This window comes from Alosa pseudoharengus, unplaced genomic scaffold (genome assembly GCF_046254945.1).
Source record: "Alosa pseudoharengus isolate Yale_2024_CS ecotype anadromous, Long Island Sound unplaced genomic scaffold, YU_APseudo_1.1 YU_APseudo_1.1_scf_10, whole genome shotgun sequence".
Lineage (NCBI taxonomy): Eukaryota > Metazoa > Chordata > Actinopteri > Clupeiformes > Clupeidae > Alosa > Alosa pseudoharengus.
The window spans coordinates 5,721,786-5,742,391 of record NW_027468565.1 but is presented as its reverse complement, the minus strand read 5'-3'; the positions used below and the strand labels follow the sequence as shown (position 1 = coordinate 5,742,391).

The 20,606-nt window shown below is 42.5% G+C and overlaps 1 protein-coding gene across 1 annotated transcript in view; it reads left to right on the top strand.

The window, feature by feature from the left end:
* The window catches only part of hydin (HYDIN axonemal central pair apparatus protein), a 101,127-nt gene that overhangs the window by 69,910 nt on the left and 10,611 nt on the right, over nucleotides 1-20,606 (top strand). Inside the window, exons 48-72 of the mRNA XM_076272559.1 lie at nucleotides 725-907; nucleotides 1,555-1,674; nucleotides 7,071-7,230; nucleotides 7,472-7,644; nucleotides 7,974-8,172; nucleotides 8,647-8,746; nucleotides 8,865-8,964; nucleotides 9,089-9,257; nucleotides 9,400-9,641; nucleotides 10,278-10,280; nucleotides 10,587-10,689; nucleotides 11,122-11,340; nucleotides 11,605-11,834; nucleotides 11,914-12,057; nucleotides 12,345-12,540; nucleotides 12,900-13,005; nucleotides 13,295-13,519; nucleotides 15,041-15,393; nucleotides 15,867-16,027; nucleotides 16,240-16,298; nucleotides 16,831-17,083; nucleotides 17,789-17,994; nucleotides 18,563-18,711; nucleotides 18,977-19,142; nucleotides 19,354-19,362. Of these exons, the coding sequence (XP_076128674.1) occupies nucleotides 725-907; nucleotides 1,555-1,674; nucleotides 7,071-7,230; nucleotides 7,472-7,644; nucleotides 7,974-8,172; nucleotides 8,647-8,746; nucleotides 8,865-8,964; nucleotides 9,089-9,257; nucleotides 9,400-9,641; nucleotides 10,278-10,280; nucleotides 10,587-10,689; nucleotides 11,122-11,340; nucleotides 11,605-11,834; nucleotides 11,914-12,057; nucleotides 12,345-12,540; nucleotides 12,900-13,005; nucleotides 13,295-13,519; nucleotides 15,041-15,393; nucleotides 15,867-16,027; nucleotides 16,240-16,298; nucleotides 16,831-17,083; nucleotides 17,789-17,994; nucleotides 18,563-18,711; nucleotides 18,977-19,142; nucleotides 19,354-19,362 (4,028 nt within the window). The remainder of the gene's footprint in view (nucleotides 1-724; nucleotides 908-1,554; nucleotides 1,675-7,070; nucleotides 7,231-7,471; nucleotides 7,645-7,973; nucleotides 8,173-8,646; nucleotides 8,747-8,864; nucleotides 8,965-9,088; nucleotides 9,258-9,399; nucleotides 9,642-10,277; nucleotides 10,281-10,586; nucleotides 10,690-11,121; nucleotides 11,341-11,604; nucleotides 11,835-11,913; nucleotides 12,058-12,344; nucleotides 12,541-12,899; nucleotides 13,006-13,294; nucleotides 13,520-15,040; nucleotides 15,394-15,866; nucleotides 16,028-16,239; nucleotides 16,299-16,830; nucleotides 17,084-17,788; nucleotides 17,995-18,562; nucleotides 18,712-18,976; nucleotides 19,143-19,353; nucleotides 19,363-20,606) is intronic.

Here is a 20,606-nt window from a genome sequence, read left to right as displayed (position 1 = left end):
CAAAACACACACACACACACACACACACACACACACACACACACACTTGTGTGCAGATACACACAAACACACAGAAACACAAAATCACTCTCAGACACAAACTCACACACACACACAATTTTCTACATGGTCTTTCATTATGTAAAGGTCTGCTGGCAACAATAGCAGCAACCATCTCTGTAGAGTGGTGCATTGGCCAATTAGCTCCTTACTTTCATTGAATGCACACGCAATCACAATTTTAATTGACAGCTATTGAATCTGCCAATCACACTTTTCTAATTCGTCCTGTCTGAATTTCGAGGGTGCTGATTTGCTGGTTAGATAGTATAAATACCGGAGCAGCAGCGTTCCTCCACCACTCCACACTGTGTGCATCACTTGCTGTTTCATACTTCAGTAGATAGGGCTTAGCTATATTTCCATAAAGGTTATAGGCACTAGATTCTTGTTGCTGGTTTAAATAAAGACCTTTAACTGTAGTGTTAGTGTTTGTATTATTCTTTTGTATTCATTGTGCCCACCCCACATTTCTATTTGCCCCCCCAATCTGAGCAGCCTAGATCCGGGCCTGACTGTACATACACACTTTTAGTAAATCAGGCCCATACAGTACATGTGCCATGCTCAAGGACACCTGGCAGGGTCACCTCTGGATTACCAGCCATCTAAAGATCACGTGTGGATGAAACTGTTCTTCATAATCCTCTGTTATTCCCTGAAGGTTGACCAATTTCCGCTGGATTGTGCCTGCCAATGGTGAGGTGACCCTCAAGTTGTGGTTCCACTCTGCAGTGCTGGGCACGTTCAAACAGACACTCAACTTTGAAGTGATGGGCACCAAGACACTCTACCAGCTGCACTGCCAAGGCATTTGTGCCTACCCGGACATCTGTAGAGATCACAAGTACGTAGGCTACCTTTCCGCCACTTTGAAAATAACCTGAAATGTGAACAAAGGCTGTGCATGGGTTTTTCAGGCTTGTTAATGAGGATTGATATCAAATGAAAGTTGACCAAAGTGAAACAGATCAAACTTTACACCAATTTAAAACTTAATTCTACTTCAGAATCAGATGACTTTGATTCAAACCCAGAGGGGAGATCCGTGGACTTAGATATGTCACCCTGCAATGTTATAGCTAAATGTGTTGTTATGCCGAAGACATTTCTATGACACTTGTGCTGTTGCTGCGCCGGTTGTGCCGTCTTGTTTTGGGATGAGAGATTGTTCTGAGACCCCGGCTAGAGAGTGAAATTGTGTTTTGGTTCGAGCATTGCAAACCTTTGTAAATGTCATGTTGTAAACATAAAGACCGGTTCGGCAAACGTCGCTGAGGAAAGGTCATTCAATCATCCAGCACACCCCTGCTGTGAGGAAAATGTGAATGACTAATAATCTCGTAGCTCAGTCCTCTGGGGCCTCCTGGATCTTCGGTGAGAGAACGTCTACAGCCTTTGGCGTCTGTCTGTCTGTCTGTCTGTCTGTCTGTCTGTCTGTCTGTCTGTCTGACTGTCTGTCTGTGTCTGTGTGTGCGTGCATCTATTCCACAGAGTGGTATTTGCTAACAGTAAAAAGATTGCAAATCCTGAGGAGGTTGTGCAGAAAGCCTATATTGTCCGAAAGGGCCTCTTTGACTTTGGACCCCTTCTATGTGGAAAGACAAGAGACAGGTACTGGAGTTTGTTACTCACTTCCTCACTCACTCACTCACTCACTCACTCACTTACTCACTCACTCACTCACTTACTCACCCCCTCACACACTCACTCACTCACTCACTCACCTACCCACCCACACACTCACTCACACACTCACTCACTCACTCACTCACTCACTCACACACTCACTCACTCACTCACTCACTCACTCATTCACTTACTCTCTGACTCGTGGACTCACCCACTCACTCACTCATTCCCAAAATAGTGGACTCTCTCACTCAAGGCCAAGGAAGTATACATGTCACTGTACACTTGATGCAAATTTGATCATTAGTATGCAAGGACAATCTAAATATCAAATGTCTTCATGGATTTGTGTGCAATGAATGCACCTGTGCATACACGTTTTAATCCTCTCACTTGGGGTCAAGAGAACCAAAATAAATTTGCAATGTTATTTTATCCAACCCTTTTATCCAAAGTACAGATACATGTTCTCATTAATTTGTTTGTTCCCTAGGAATACATTTACTGGAGAGCCAGTGATAAAATAAAACTTTGCTTATTTCATGCTTCAGCAAATCATGGTTTAAATTACATTACAAAAGAATTTAAAGTAGGTAGCTAGTGCTTTTTAAATAGAGGAGAAAATATTCTTGAAGGGGAGGAGAAAACTAGAAAACTTTGCTGTAGATTGACACAGGGAAGATATGCTATATCTAATTACATACATGAAGATTGAGTTCTTGTATTGTTCTTGCAATGAGATAACATCCATATCAGAGTCTGATATATACTTTGAAAACACCCAAGCGCATATCTGTGCTTAGTGAAAACACACATTATGTGGTAGTATATCTAGGCCTTCACTCACTCACTCACTCACTCACTTACTCACTCACTCACTTTCTCTCAATCACTGACTCACTCACTGATTCATGTTAACACTACCATTTGGACTGAAACTACACAATGTACAACAAAAAGGAAAACATAGTTTTTAATATTGGAAGGTTCAGCCTTAATTTATGTCTTTGCCATTTGTTGATACTGTACATAGTTATAGTATGTGTAAAAAAGCAAACAAGCATATCACGGCATGAACTGTATTCCTACCTTCCAGGATATAACTGTCATTGACATGTAAGACACTTAAAGGAACACGCCACCCAATGTCAGTAGTAATATATGTTCTTACCTTAACTTTCACGAGTTGAGTCATACCTCTCCCGTGTCCGTACGTGCACTCAAACGCTCTGGTGCGCGGCTGGACTGTGTTAGCATGTTGCTATGCTAGCGGGCTTTGACGGCAACTAAGCGTAGAAGTAATCAAAAACATCCACGTTTTACCGACTTAAATACAGTTGCACGAGTAGTTGATAGAAATGCTACGGCCATGCAACGTGAAACGTGGCGATTTTCCAAGCGAATAAACCGGAGAACTACAATGTGTGGCGCAATAGCACTTGGGAGTACTTCGACCTAGCGTAGTAGTATTGTTAACACCTAATTGTAGATCCTATCCACCACAGAGTTTAGAATCCATGCTGGATCGACCCTCAGCCTCTCCCTCCCCTCTGAGCGAGAGAGAGGCACACACACTAGAGATGCGCTGATCGGCTATTATTTCAACCATAACTGCATAGCAAAACTTATCATCCATCAGCCATCCATCAACACCAAAGTTTTTTGACCAATTTTCGAAACGGCACCCGCCCACCATCCGCTGGTTGTTTTAATGTAGGGGAGAACTGGTACAATTGTAACAGCGGTACAAATGTAACAGTGTTTTATTCTCAAGATATGGTGTAGCTACGGAAACGTAAACAGACACATATCATGTAATTATGTATAATCTTACAGCCATCCAAATATGAATGGTCTACTATAAATACGACCAGAGATAAAGGTGCAAAGGTGCAAAATTCAAGCATCGCGATTTTTTATTTATTTTTAACCGCAACTGTTTGTTTAAGTTTGCTTTGTGAAATTTGAGCGTGTGGACTTCAATCACATGTCATTCATATCTTCAGTCCCTCTGTTTCAAGTTAACATGAGTCCTATTTGATTTATGTAGTCACAGCACATGCAATTAAATGAAAATAAAAACATGACCTGTGCGGGTCAGTTGTAACACCAGTCTCTATGGCAAGATGAACTGATTTTATCGCGAATGCACGAACATTCTCATTGCGAGTTATGGATTATGATTTTTGTGCCGCCATCACCCAATTAAAGTTAACACAGCAACTTGAAATATCACTGTTGGACCAAATGCTTCAGACATGTAAGAAATAAGCAGTTTATCAACTATATTTACTGGTTTTATCAAGTGGATATGGCCAAAATAAGCATATTTAAAGGTTATTGTGAGCTAGCATAACACCGTAATATGGTCTGCAATGGCTAATCAATAATGCAATAAATTAGCTTTAACAGTCATACATTTGGACTTTTTTTCTTGATTTTATATGAAAACAGATGCTCTTTGTTTAACACAGCACTGTTTTGTGTTAAAATATGTTATAGGATTTTAGTGTTACATTCATGACGCTGTTACAACTGTACCGCACTTTTTTATGGCTGTTAAGTTAAATTATTGACAAACTATAACATATTTTTAAAATTCTGTTTCAACTTTCATGGAGTAGACATGTACGACTCTGTTCTGGTCAAATTTCACAACTCTCAAGTCTATCGTCTTTGTGTAAATCGAGTTTGAATTGGAAAAATAAAAAAGTGTTACAATTGTGCCGGTTCTCCCCTAGGCTATATGGGTGATGCAGCGCTGCTGACGTGAGGCTAGAAAGCCCTTGCCTGTTCTAGGAAGACTGATCCAATGCAGCAAATATATTAAAAGGCTAAAGTCGTACATTGGCTATGTTGTAGCCTATCCCCAGAATATCAGCAGCAAACTCAGTCTCTGTCTCGCAAAACAGCCTCCAAATAAAACGCACATCGGCCTGTTGCCTTTTCTGCCAGCTTGTGAAAATATATCGTCCAAAATGCTTGATTGCATTGCATTCTCCACATTTTTAGCTACATTTTCATGTACCACATCAGCATTTTTGTTTAGTGAATCTTTTGTAAATTGCTTTACAATTACCGTCGGGCCTATAGGCCTATTGCCTGGCTTGCCTCAGCTTCGGTCACGTCCTTTTACAATTTTATCATTGTAATAAAAAACGCAATTTGCCACATAATTTCAACATGCTCCTGGCCTACTAATTAATGCCTATTGTACTTTATTTTTTGCAAAAAGAAAGAAATCCTTGATAAAATAACAAGTCATTCACATTATAGGCTACTTTACACACTGTTATGTCAGGGTGACTGAAAGCCTGTTCTGAAGACTCCCATTCATTTTGACTGCACGAGCGCAATTCATTTTAAAGCAATTTACAAAAGATTCACTGAACAAAAATGCTGATGTGGTACATGAAAATGTAGCTAAAAATGTGGAGAATGCAATGCAATCAAGCATTTTGGACGATATATTGTCACAAGCTGGCAGTATAGGCAACAGGCTGATGTGCGTTTTATTTGGAGACTGTTTTGCGAGACAGAGACTGAGTTTGCTGCTGATATTCTGGGGATAGGCTACAACATAGCCAATGTACGACTTTAGCCTTTTAATATATTTGCTGCATTGGATCAGTCTTCCTAGAACAGACAAGGGCTTTCTAGCCTCACGTCAGCAGCGCTGCATCACCCCCTACATTAAAACAACCAGCGGATGGTGGGCGGGTGCCGTTTCGAAGATTGGTCAAAAAACTTTGGTGTTGATGGATGGCTGATGGATGATAAGTTTTGCTATGCAGTTATGGTTGAAATAATAGCCCATCAGCGCATCTCTAGTGTGTGTGCCTCTCTCTCGCTCAGGAGGGAGAGGCTGAGGGTCGATCCAGCATGGATTCTAAACTCTGTGGTGGATAGGATCTACAATTAGGTGTTAACAATACTACTATGCTAGGTCGAAGTACTCCCAAGTGCTATTGCGCCACACATTGTAGTTCTCCGGTTTATTCGCTTGGAAAATCGCCACGTTTCATGTTGCGTGGCTGTAGCATTTCTATCAACTACTCGTGCAACTGTATTTAAGTTGGTAAAACGTGGATGTTTTTGATTACTTCTACGCTTAGTTGCCGTCAAAGCCCGCTAGCATAGCAACATGCTAACACAGTCCAGCCGCGCACCAGAGCGTTTGAGTGCACGTACGGACACGGGAGAGGTATGACTCAACTCGTGAAAGTTAAGGTAAGAACATATATTACTACTGACATTGGGTGGCGTGTTCCTTTAATCCAATGGAGTTTGGAGTCTGTCTTTGAGAGCTATGTTACAGTTTTTCTCAGTTGCTTTGGTGCATTCCTCGAATCATCATTAACATTTTGCACAACAGTTAGTGCATTTCTCAAAACAATTAGAGCAAACTACATTGCATAGTGTATAGTGTATAGTGCCTCAAAAGCCAATATTTATACCAATGAAACTGTCAGTGCTATGTAGAATATGACAGTTTACTCTGTAAGTATTTTCTAATGAACAATGTGCAAGGCAGCACTATTTTCTATTTCAAAACTCCAAGTTACACATTACAGTATTGAGTTTGGAGGGGATTGATTGCAAGACAGTGGATATGTTTCAAAGTTTTTTTCTGGTGACAGACATTGAGACAGTATAAAGAAAGTGAAGGCTTTTACAGCATTGTGCAAATGAAAAATGACCAATATAAAGTAAAATACCCCTTGGTCAGAGCTGTGCACTCTACATCCTTCTTTACATCCTGACGTTCCTGTCTGTCAGGTCACATACATTTATAAGTACTAGACAGACTATGATAACTAGTTACAGTATGATAGCTAGTTCAACACATTTGCATGTAAAGACACAAGTGATGAATTAAGGCCATTTTTTTTATTCAGCAGGAAACCAGTATAGTGCATTTTGTACCAATATGACATTAGCAATTGAAAATAATAACAATTAAAAAAAAAAAGCATTTGTACTGTACCAAATAATTTGCATGGATGTACTAAAGCATTGCTATTTGTTCAAGATGGGGAGAAACTGCTTCAATGATGTGCACAAGATGAGAGATGATATGGAGTTTGAACAAACAGTTTTGAGAATATCAATTCTGATCTGAGAATTGTGCCAAAACAACTGAGAAAAACATTAAATATTTTGAAAAAGGGTGTAAAAACAATGTGTGAAACCAATGAAAACGTGTTAATACATTTGCAAGAGATGACTAGTGTGCTAAGAAAATGGAGATCAAGTGGAACCGGTTTCATTAAATGCATCTTAGCAATTCAGGAAAAACTCAAAAAAGTTCTTTGTTAGCAAGTCTGTCTGGAACTAGTGAATTGTTTAGCTCAGTGTGTCCCTCTGGGCTGCCATAGATATAAGGAGAGGAAGTACCCAGAGAATATGGAGAGGCTCGTAATGCATAATAACTCCCCAATGGAAGCAGAGATCCACTTTTGCTTCCAGCACGACACCAAAGCCACCACCTACCTGTTGGACCCACCCATGATGACGCTCAAACCCAAAGAGAAGAAGGTGGGCCACAGTATATTACTGTATAAATTCATAGGCAGTAATTACTCTCAGTGTGCAGGTGTTCATGCACATCATTACACTACTGTATATACTGTAGTACTCTATGACATTTAGGTAAATCTGGTGATTGACCTAAATGGATTTGAGCATTTCACAATGAAATATATGAAGTGCTGTGGCGTCATGTTTTGCACTCATGCCTACTCTCATTGTTGCTGTTGCTGGGCTGTTGCTTTGGCAGGAGCTGGTGATCTGGGCCTACCCCATCACCCCGGGCCAGATCAGCGACAATCTGGTGTGTTGTGTGAAGGACAATCCAGACCCTGCGGTGTTCCGGCTGTCCTGCCACGGAGTCCGTCCGGAGCTGGACCTGGAACGCAAGCACCTGCACTTCGATAAGATTCTGCTGCACAGGTGTGTGTGTTGGGACTTCCAGCTTGTCAGTGATCTATCTAATGCATAGGCTGTCTTTTAGCTCATAATTACATTCACAGTCACAAATACTTGCCATAGAGAGAGCAGCAGTTGAAAGAAGCAGATGGAAATTTCATTAGATCTGTGGTTCAGTAGTTCAGCTGCATGTATTAGATTCTATTCAAATAGAATCCACCATCATTTCCCATCCTAATCCTGCTCATTGTCTCATTTCTGCCGTCTCACTTTTTATTGTGTTTTCTTTCGCTCCTTGTTGTCTCCTTCTCTCCCCTCCCCTCTCTCTCCCTGTGTCTCTCCCTGCTGGTCAGGAAAGAGACTCGTAACCTGCTCCTGCGGAACACTAAGACCCTGCCGGTGGCGTGGCGACTGAGCGGGATGGAGGTGCTGGGCGACGAGTTCAGCGTGTCCCAGGACCAGGGCATCATCCTGCCCCACTCAGAATTCTGCCTGCAGATGCACTTCAGGGCCGTCAAGCCCGTCAACCTCAAGAGGGCCGTCCGTCTAGAGGTGGGCGTCTGCAAGGGCAGTGTAAAGAGAGGAAAGCTTCTTCAAGTGCATTTGGAGTAACTGAAGGTCCTATGTAGGAAAATGTCTTGAACAGCAATCCTCCTTTTTTGAGGAGCAGATTTATTAAGGCATTATTCCTGATTCAGGCGTTATTTTATCAGAACGTATGCCTTAAAACATGTTATCACAGCACACATCACTTTTTGTGAGTAACGTTTCTGCCATTTAAAAGTAGGTGTAAACCAGATTGCATTAAAATGTGTGACCAGGATAAACTTTCAGAAACAATGGAATCGGTATTCAGAGCACCAGTTTTGCGCACTTGTGCCATTGTATAAATAACATTTACTTGTAATTGAATTTTTATGTTCTGATTTTTTGTTTTTCACTTCATTCACATTCCTAGTTGTCTGTGTAACAGATGTGGTCCGCTTGATTTTGTGTGCGCATGTGTAAGGTGTGCTTGTATATCAGGTTTCAGATGCAGATGGTATCCTGGGAATTTTCCACACTGAGAACATCCAGGTGTCTGCTGAGGCCTATGATGTGGCACTAGACATCACTTTCCCCAAAGGTCCTCAAGCCAAATGAGTTTATCTCTGAAATATTTGGCCTTTGTATGGAAGGTACTGCATGTAGACTCCTGCTCACTGTCTTTAATTGTGTCATTGTTTTGTCCTCTAAACACCTAGGTGCTGATGGAGGGCTGGATTTTGGAACTGTTAAAGTTTCAGAGGAAGTGAAGTTATCTGTGAACTTGAAGAACAAAGGCAAATATGACATTGCCTACAAGTGAGGAGCACACATACTATTTTCATTCAACACAACACAGACCATTCTCTCTCTTTTTTTCCCTATGAAAAGCAAGCCTCATTTGTGCTGCTACCTGGTCTCTGTTTCCCTTTCCCCGAGTCAGATTTGTGCTGGAGCCTACTCTTCCTGAGTTGCCTGACCTGAACTCCGCCTTCACCATACTCCCTCAGAAGGGCACCCTCCACCCCACTGACCGCCCCACTGGGGTCCAGTTCGTCTTCCGCTGCAACAAGGAAGTGCGCATTGAAGAACAGCCAATCCTGCGCTGCCAGGTAACCAATGTCTGCTACACACTGATAGTTGCACAGCGACATCCTTGTATGTAAGCATCTGTAATCCGTAAAAGGGTCAGTTCATCACCTGAGTTTTGCCAAGGAAATTAAGTCTCTCTTTTTTCCTTTTCTGTTTTCACAGGTTATTGAACCAAACATTTCAAATGCTGGGGAGACCATCGCCATCATTCCCATCAAGGTCTCTGTCCTGTCTGTCTTTTCCAAATACTCACTATCACCCTCCAGTGACATCAACTTTGGACCCCTTGTGTACGGGAGCCGCAGTACCCGAAGCTTCAGTATTGAGAACAAGAGTGACTTTGAGGTCCGCTTCCAAGTCTCCAGGTTTTGCAAAGACATCCCAGGGCCCGTGCAGAGGAGAGGGTGAGAAACCATTTTAGCTGCCACTAGTTAGGCAGACCCAAACCCAAACTCCTTCACTCACTTGTATGCAGGCATATGTGGATAGAGGCCCTTAACTCATTGAATGCCAAGCTGTTTTCAGAAGGTTCAGAAGGAGTGCCAGCAATCTAGACCATTGTTGATGATTCTTGTACAGCCACAGCATATTCTGTGTTATAGCTATGAACACATATAATGGCTCATTTAAAAGGTGAGACTTTAAGCTCTCAGTGGGTGCAAACCGTGTATTTCTACACGCCTCTGTTCCTGAGAAATCCCAAGCTAAACAGTGGCTAGTTTTCATCAAAATCGCTTTTTTTTTCTAGAAATGGAGATATACAGTAACGTCTTTCATGAAATATGAAGTGTTGCCTGTACATTTCGGTAAACTTTCCGGGAAGTGATCAGAGATTGCCACCTAGTGATAGACCCACGAAAATGGCCTGGTTTTGACCTTACGTGCATGCGTCACTGATTCGACTCCCAAAGCGGCAACTGAGTTATGATAAAATGTCCAGATAAAATGTCCAGATTGTGCGTTTTCATGAGTTTTCGATCGTCATATATTTCATTTCCATTCATCACAGAGTTCCCAAAATCACATATAAGGTGTGTTAGAGTGTCTAGTTTCGTAATTTTTTTAAAAAAAGCTAAAAACGTAATATTACGTTTTTGGCATTCAACGCATGGGAAGGAAAAACGTAATATTACGTTTTTGGCACTCAATGAGTTAAAGGAAAGTCTATTTGTTTGACCAGTGAACCGAGATAAGCATTTTAAAGGTCTTGTGATAGCCATTGTTGGCCATGTATCTAATGTTTATTAGAACGCATCACTGTTGCCGCACTGCTCAGAGGGGGAAAAATGTATGATTAGCCTCCTGCGTATGTAAGTTCAGGCAGGTATCACTGTTTTTTCCCCCCACAGGATAGGCAAGAAGACGTCGCAAGTGAGCCACTTGGCCAAGCCCATCACCGGCAGGCCTGGGCGAAGCGAGTCCATTCAGAAAGACAGCTCTATGGTGCCTCAGGTGAGAGAGAAGGTCAGATGACCCTGCTATCTGAGAGCAACACAGGAGGCTGGAGACAGATTGCACGTTATATCTCTACAGGCACCTCTGGGCTCACTGTGTTCATGTTAGCTACAGCGATACTTTTTTTGCATTTATTGTTATACTGTAGTTGTCATTCTTGGTGTGAACGGCCCCTTACACAAACACACATAGAGCAACATGCAAGTCCCTGTTGTGCTGTAAGGTGTCAGGTTTAATGATATTCAGATATAGCTATTGATCTTGGTGTGAACGGCCCCTTACACAAACATATATAGAGCAACATGCAAGTCCCTGTTGTGCTGTAAGGTGTCAGGTTTAATGATATTCATATATAGCTGTTGATAGTCAGCTTTTTCTATCTTAATTGGTAAAGCACAGACAGTACATGCACCTTCCCCTTGTTCCCAGACCCGCTTGACCATGGGAGTGTTCTCGCTGTCGGCCTGCTTTGGCGTGCTGTCCGCGGGGGCCACCCACGTGGTGACCGTGGAGTGTGTGGCCGAGCAGCCAGGCCTTTGGCAGGAGTACCTCGCCGTGGACATTAGCGACCGAAACCCTTTGGACAATCCTGGTGGCATCCCCTATCAGCTGGTGGCGGAAGTCTGTATGCCAGGTGTGTGTGTGTGTGTGTGTGTGTGTGTGTTTGTTTGTGTGTGTGTGTGTGTGTGTGTGTGTGTGTGTGTGTGTGTGTGTGTGTGTGTGTGTGTGTGTGTGCATGTGTGGATGCTTTTGGTTATAGTCGTCCCTATTTTTCTACTGGAAGCTTAATTGTGAAGCTGTTGCGTCACTACTTAGATAGTATGCTGATGTGCATCTAATAAGATCTGGCTAGCTTGATGAACAAAACCTGTCATGTTCCCTGGATGCTTTCTGCCCTTAGGCATAATAAAGGACATTTCTTCAATCTTCGAGGAGCATCACATCTGTAAGAACAGCAACATGCTGCAGTGTGAGCAGTTCAGAGATGCCAGAGGCGTCTACGTGGAAGAAGAGAATAAGTTTGTCTTCAACAATGTAATCGTCGGACAGTCAGCCAAGGCCCGCTTCCGCCTCACCAACAGCGGCAAAGTCCCCTGTGCCATGAGCCTGTCAGCAAAATCAGTGCAAACCAAGGTGAGTGGATTTGCCTGTATGTCCAACTGAGTGAGCTGTACTGTACGTCTCAACTGAAAGGAAATATGCTTGTTGTCCTCAGTCCACCCGAACCACGGAGGTGTTTGAGCTGCTGCCCAGTAAGATGTGCCTCCCCAGCCACTCCCATGCCTTCGCTGTCATCACATTCACCCCACCCAATATGCAGTCCTATCATGGCATCTTTGAGGTCACCCTGGAGGGAGCTTCCAGGTAAAGCACAATGCTCAGTAAGGGAGATCTGTATGACGTCGTATACGGTTTGAAATAATCATCCAATAGTGTGTGTGTTCTGTCTTCGGTTCATTGTACTTATTGTCTTAACAGCATCTAGAGTTTTATGTTCCCAAATGCTCTGATGAGAACACTGATATTCAAGGTTTTCATCCGTCTTTTTCTCCATCCTCATGTCCATTATCATCCTCCTCCTCCTCCTCTTCCTCCTCCTCCATCTCCATCATCACCCTTTTCTGCCTGTGCTTTTTCATCATCTGTCTCAGTGTCATGGCGGTGGGGAAGACCAAGCTTCTGGTGATGGACCTGCTGGGCGATGGGAACCTGCCCTGTGTGAGCGTGTTGCAGCCCGTGGTCAGGAACAGCCGGGGCCAGCCCGTGCTCCAGTTCAAACGCTTGCTGGTTGGCCGACAGCAGACCTTACCGCTGGTCATTAAGAACACTGGATATCTACCTGCAAAGGTGGGCCCAGTGCATTCAGACAGTGCAGGAAGGACTATCAGAAATGCAGTTTAAACATTGTTAATACAAATTAGAATTATAGTTGATATAGACTTTGTGGTCTGAAATGATAAGAATAAGAAATGGACAAAAAGTTATTTATACAGTAGTGAAACTCAACATGATTGCAAGATCACATTTACAATAATTTATTGCATCAGTTTTGTAAGTGTTGTTGTACATGTCTTTTTTGGATTGTAAACAACAACAGTATATGTCAAATGAATTACAATACACATGCTTCTACAGGCCCTGTAATTGTATAGACATAAGTTATACTGTTCTTAATTTGAAAATCATTATATCCTGCTCATCTTCAGGCCACTATTGAATTGCAAGACAAGATGGGAGTGTTCAAGATGAAGACTGCGCCATGCACTTCATCCAGAATCATCACCCCGCTGCCTGAGGATGAAAGTGGAGAAGGTTGGTCAGTGCTGCTTGTAGATCATCACACATAGTGCATCACATAGACTTGCCAGAGTGCAACCTACAGTAGATGCTTGTCCTTCTCATACTCTGGTAACATGCAAGTCAGGTTGGACTATGCAATGGTAAAGCTCAGTCCTAAAGTCTTAGAAAACTCCTCCATAGTGGTGGTGACAGAAGCTATTTAGCTCTCACATAAGCCTACAAAACCCAGTGAGAAGGACAGCCCACTCCTTATTTAAAGACTGTTTCTACAAACAAAATTGTTGGTTTTGTTGTCCCACAGAGGAATCGTTTGGCAATGTGTTGTCGCTGGAGGTGAGTGTGGGCCAACAGGCAACGTTTGAAGTGGAATTCTGTCCAGGAAGTGCTCAGAGCTTTGAAGCCTCCATACGGCTGATGGTGGCCGATAACCTATTCGAAGAGACAGAGGTGCAGCTTTTAGGAGAGAGTTACCAGGACATCGTCACACTGGACAACATCATCAGCAAAGGGTTAGAATCCACAAATGGTAAGACCCTACCACCTATTCTAAATATGAATTCTAACCATTAGATCCATGGGTAAAGGAGTACAACTCCTGCAGAATGTTTTTATGTTGAAAATCAGACCAAATGGTTATAATCAGGACCTTTGCCTGTTGGAGTAATCAGCATGTGTGATCACTTTCCTAATCAAGAGGGTCCGTTATTGGGTCTGTGTGTCCATCCGTCTGTATGTCTGCTCTCACAAACTTCAAAAGTACTGGGGCCTCATGTACTCACACTCCAACAAATTCAGATGTATGAAACTGAGACATACAGATGTATGAATGTATGCAGCAATCCGCACAACTTTTCTTTGTACATCCCAATAAATGTGAAATTAAACACACATGCACGAGCATTACACTCTACCCTCTCTCCTCCCTCAATTACACTCATTTTAATATGCTAACTAGAAGGCCACTCGTGCAGACCTCTGCCAAGACAAAATGGCATATCCCGCAACAATTATAAGAACGAAGACTCATTTGTGGATCCATCCGTACTCTAACCTGCTCCAAAGTTTAATAAATTACAAATATGTTGAAGTGCTCTTATCTGACTAAATGGTAAGAATCTTGTAAATAACAAAAAAACAGTAGTGACAGAGTGTGGCAGTGGCTACTAGGGTCAGAGACTGGCAGATTCATTCGTCAGTCTGCAAGTAGGGTTCGCATAACTGAATTAATTAAAAAGTCATTAAATCAATTGTGTCCAAGTAAGAGACCACACATTGCGCACCCGAAGTAGAATAAACAAAGTTGATCCAGGCCACCTTGCCACAACATTACGATTTCTGGATCATATTCCTATAGTTTGCACAAAAGTGTGACAACAATAATGTGAATGCATTACTGTATGAATGAGATATGAAGGGAAAACGCAAAAGTTCAAGGAATGGGCAAATGCATGAAGTCAACCTCATTCATCACAGATTTCGAGGAAAGCTCTTCACAATCGTGGAACTAAATATAGGCGCTGTCTCTAAATAGGTTTCATAGGTTTTAATTGTTGACTACAGTTAGTGTTATCATTTTTAATAGCCCACATTTCACAATAAGCTGTGCAAATAAAGGCCTACACTCGTAATGAACTAATGTTGTTGCACTGCATTGCCTTTAAGTGTCGCCAACTGATATACACATTGGAAATGTGCGTACGCCACACATATAGTTGGCGTGGAGAAACATTTCTCACGCTCATTTACTCTTGATATATCCGACCGTGAGCGTGAAAGATGGCGTACGCAGCATTTTGTGTGTACGCAAGCTTTGTACATGAGGCCCCTGGTCCGATAGACTTTTTATGCAAGGCAGAGATTTTTACACAAGGCATATCTCCATTCTCCTACAAGATCATCCAGATGTTGGAATTTGGTTTCACTTTGGTTAATATTGCATGGCAGGGGCGAGCGCATGCAGTCATCTTACTGTTCTCGTTTGATTCTGTTTCAATTCTTCTAGACTCCTTTGATGTTGGATGTGTTTTTTTTCCCTCCCCGTTTTCAGACAAGTCTGACCACCTGCACTTCGGCGACTGCCACGTGGCCAAATCCTACCAGGCCACCTTCACCATGACCAACCTGAGCGGCTCAGACACGCTCCGCTTTGAGTGGCCGCCGGACAGTGCTCAGGTGTGCTTCTCCCCGCGGCTCGGCCACCTTCACGCCGGCTGCGCCAAAGACGTCACCGTCACCTTCTGCTCCAAGCAGCCCATTGCGCTCAGCGCCCAGCTCCAGAAGTGCAGGCTGTGTCGCATCGTCTTCCAGCAGCCCGTGGACCAGGTGGCGGACTGGGATGACCGTCAGAGGACGGTGAAGTGGGTGGACACCTCTAAACCAGCGGCCACTCAGACAAAGAAGGTACTGCATTACACTACAGGTTTTTTTTTGTGTTTGTTTTAAAGGCAAGGCAAGTTTATTTATATAATGCATTTCATACACAGGTATAATTCAGTGTGCTGTATATAAATAAAAGCAAAGAATAAAGGTAAAAAAAAACACAAAAAGGCAATAGTTAATAGTTTAAAAAAGTAAAGTACATGAAGTGGAATAATTCAAAAACATAAAAGACAAAGAAGAATAACAATAATAATAGAAGAAAACAACTCTTCATACCATTCAACGGGTTGAATATTTTATGAAAATACGAAGACAGGGTAACCAGCATGTCACTGAAGTCTGCAACATAGATAAAAACTGTACAGAGCACTGGTGGATGACATAGAAAAAAACATAGAAATGCAATTTTTAAAGGGTCTTTTTTATTACCAGTTGGCTGTTTTGCATATGTCTGACTTAATTGGGAGCCATGGCCTTGCATATCTGTGTTGAAGGTGATTGAGATCGACCCAGAGCCCTCCAACAGTGTGGTGGAGAACTCCTCTAGAGAACTGAAGCTACTTCTGAGCGCTGTGTGTGACTACGCCAAGTTCACCTGCGACGCTGAGCCCATACACTTCAAAGACACCATGCTGTACCAGACTCGAGTCTACAAGTAAGTGTGTTTCCATCACGTGTGTGTGTGTGTGTGTGAACGCATGTGTAGATGCTGTATGCATGCTTGCATATGTTGTGTGTTCCACATTTTCTGTATCACGGCACATTCCTAACAGTGTCAGATTCCACAAGTCACCGACCAACTCTGTCTCCTGTCTTCAAACCGTGGGATGAGATTTGACTTTTTTGCCTCTCTGTGCTCTTTGTCAGGCTCCAGATGTCAAATAAAGGCACAACTCAGATGGACTTCTCCTGGCAGATCATGTATGGTGGAGCAACAATCAGCCCAGATCACAGAGGTAAAAAGACACCATCAGTCTACATATGATATGATTTAAATGATTGACGTAATTTCCCAATTATTAGCCGCGGTTTATACATTGATTTTGCTAAATTTTCTTCAGCTGTGAGGTTAATACAGGGGGGCAGTTAATATGGTATTAATATGTTTTTTTTTTTTTTTTTTTTTACTTGCATAAAACACTGTCCTGCGGCATATACACAATACGGCTAATACACAGGAAATTACTGTAACATATAAGGTTTGAAAATAATAATTTAACAGACTTGATACTGCATGTGCAGTTGGAGTTGTCTTTTATAATGGGTTACAAGTTGTTGCTGCAAATTACATTAAGCAAACAATATTTTGAAACTCTGAAGCTAAAACCTTTGCTTGCATCCTCTAGTAATAATCTGACGACCCCAACGGTGTGATAGATGTCCCATCATAATATCATTAGTGGATAGTGCTTTAGTAGTGTTTGCCAACTCTGTGAGAGAGTTAAAGCTGTTGCCCAGATAAATGTCCACTTGGCACCTATGTGCTTGCAGATGTTCCCAGCCGCTCCGGTGGTCAGTCTCGCTGTGGCACAGCCCTGCGGCCGTGCTCCTCTCTGGGCAGTGTGTCCAGCATGCTGCTGGGGGACCCCGAGCTGCCGCCGTTCTGTGTGGAGCCCAGCGTGGGAACTATCGGCCCTAGAGCCAGCCAGACTTTCAGCGTGCGCTTCTCCCCCATCGAGGTGGCCGAGTACGAGGCTCAGCTGGTGTGCAGGTCTGGAGCACCTCTGAAAGAGATATGTCACTGTACAAACACAGTCTACACACACACACACACACACACACACACACACACACACACACACACACTATGCTCTGAAAAAACACACTCACCCCTACCTTTACTCCTGATCCTGGCACAAGCACTTGCACAAGCACAAGCAGTCTCTTTCACCAAACTCTTAATTATACATATAGTGCAACCGGAAAGTTTTCAGACCCTTTCAAGTGTTCCATATTACATATAACTATTCGGCCACAATTCCCAACAGCGTGTGTAGAAGAAACCAGGCACTGAGCTGCACTGATGGTTGTCATTCTGTATAGGTTCTCCCATGTCAACAAAGGAACTTTGGATCTCATTCATAGCGACCATTGGTCGTACAACCGTGAGACCATATAAAACTGTGAGATCTTATATAGACAGATGTGTGCCTCCTAACTGTCCAATTTTTGTGGATTATTTGATTATTGATGAGAAAAAATAATAATGGAATTTTAAGATGAGTCTGAAACATAACAAAATGTGGAAAACTTGAAAGGGTCTGAAAACTTTCCGGTTGCACTTTCCGGTTGTAACTTTACACAAGTTACACAACTTGTACAGTACACAACTCCTTAGCCCAGTACTTCTTAAAAGCTCTTTGTTGTACAAACACATCCAATCCTAGTTAAACGGTTCCTTCATTGTCCTTGGCAGTATTCCCAATCTGAAAGACGAGCAGGGTCCCACCATACAAGTCCGAGGCCGCAGCCTGCTCCCCTACTGTCACTTCCACCTTGAAGAGTCCGACTACATCACGGGCAACCGGCGCAACCCAGAGCTATGGGGCCCACAGGGTACCCTTCCACCATGCACCCTGGACGCCAGCACGCGGGTCATAGAGTTCACATCCATCGGGGTTGGTCCGCCCACCACCAGGTGAGTGTCACCAAAATGTCATATCACGATATAGATCATCTCATATCCCAACAACGATACATGTCACGATATAGTATTTTTGGTGAATTCAACAAAAAAAAAAGTGAATATAACTACTGGTAGCTATAAAGGAAGGCATATTACCGATTTTTTTAGATTTGACAAACCAGGCCAAAAATGCGATGTACTGTACAGGTTTGCCTATTACAGCAACCCAATGGCGACAGACCTGATTTATTTTGTTCATTAATGTACAATTTGTACATTAGGCGCTAATTTGGACTCTGTATGCTAAAACATCATGTAACTGTATCATCAATATCACAATATGATGTATTACAGTTAAAATTCTAATAAATTATTATGATATACGATAGACAATATGGCACAGCCCTACTTCCCTTGTGTATAGCCCGCATCCCATTATGTGTTTTGTTTAATTCTACCTTGAATGATATACCATGAATGAAATCCTACTAAGTCCTTTACATTTAATGCAATTATTCATAACCATTACACATGCCAAAGACTTGCTTGTTAAGTTATAAGAAGACTCTCTGTTTCCCCACTGCAGGCAGTTCAGCTTAGTGAACCCCACCAACAAGCCGTATTCTTATGAGTGGAGATGTGTGGATACAGGGCCCTCGCCTTTCAAATGCCGCACTCCAAACAGCTCCATCCTACCTGGGAAGAAAGTGGAGGTGAGTGGACAGAGCATTAAAATCACCGAAGATATGTTAAGTAATTTATTAAACTATTCAATACTAATATTGAAACCTCTCTGAGTGGTTGATGGTAAAGAAATATAGTATATAGGTAGAAACATAGTACAGGTGGGCAGAAATGTTCTGAATCTTAGACAGTGGGGAACCTGTAACTCATGCAAGACGGAACACAACAACAATTATCAACTATGATAACCTGTGATAACTGGTCTGCAGTGTAATCTATTCACAAATTCCACAGGTGATTTTTGACTTCTGTGCCGTGGCCCTGGAGCTAGTGGAGTCGTTTTGGACCTTCCAGATCCCCGAGCGCAACATCTCTGTTCCCTTCTTACTGGTGGGCACTGCTCGTGACCCAGTGGTCTACTTTGACCGGGCCCACCTCAACATGGGCTGTCTGCTCATAGGTAAGTCATTTGTCTTCACCCCCAGTCTTACTATATGTAGGACAGGGATGCGCATCTTGCTAGTCACACTCATTCTTTAAGTATATTTGTGTAGGTAGCTAGTTTGTTTAACATCCGCAGATTTTTTTTGATGACATATGGTCATATGAAGAAAAGACACAAGCACTCCTGTTGTTCGCAGTTATCATCCTACCCAGGGTGCGATTTGTAGGGGGGGATGGTGAGGATTTCCCCCCCTCTGGTTTTCCTATCCCTACCTCTGCTAAATTATTTTTTTCGTCGGGGGGGACAACATTTATCCCCCCCTGCCCCTCATATTGATTAATGCTACTTCATATAAGTAAAGCGCTGCAACGTGAGGACAGTCTAGTAGGCTAGCCTACATAATAATCTGACATCAGAAACGCACCGTCACCGTCAGCACTGATGCTGCTGACACAGTGGCTGCGTGATAACTTAATTTGGCCTTGATCGTGCAGGACATTTCAGAATGTCGAGTGTGTATAATCCATCATAAATGGCTAGGTTCAATGGGAAAGTTAGCTGGACAAATGAAAGAAAACGAGAAGGATTCAGTGAAGCATAATAATGTTTTAGAACCTTCAAAATTAGAAAACTGATGCAACTGAGATGGAGGACAACTGCACGTATAGTAGAACGTAGGCCTATTGTGCGAAGGAACTTACATTAAATGAGGAGATATTTGCTGAATGTCACAAAAAGTGTTACAGAAATTGCTTGGCATCGCTTAATCAATGGCTCTCTACCGAAACACCTGTAGTTTGCGGAGGACGAACGAGAAAGCACTCGTTTGATAAATCAGCCAGTAGTATAATATTAAAATAACTTTTAGAAATAATCTGTACTGCAAAAACGAATGTTGGTGGGTATTTAAACTATCTAGCGGGTGTTTTGACAGCTGCAAGAAATAGAAGCTTCATGGTCTTTATGTTCTGGTTCGTAAATTATTTTCATAAAACTTCAAGTTGCCCTATAACTTTACTCTCCAAACTCTTCACTGCACTGTAGGCAATTAACTGACAGTATGATAGGCTATTTATTTTCTGTAGGCTACAATAAACACATTTATTTTTTCAACTTTTGCAATATTACGCACTTGGCTACTGAACGCAAATCAGCAGGAGAGAGAATGCACGTAGCCTACGCAGCGTGTAGCGCAATGTGTAGGCTATTTGGTTACCAACTAACACTGTTAGCCAATTCACTAACTTAAGACTTCAGTGCCATCATATACAACGTTTTTTTACACAACAAATACAGAAAGGATGGAGGCAGCAAAAGTAGAGAAGTCATTTCAGATGGGGCAAGAACAAGGTGAATTTGTATGCTTGTCAAAACGTAGTCCTACCCTGCATTAGAGGAGCTGATCATCATACCAAGCACACTCGTTGTTTAAAGTCATACACCACGGTAAACTAAAACTAAAATGTTACAAAGGTGGCA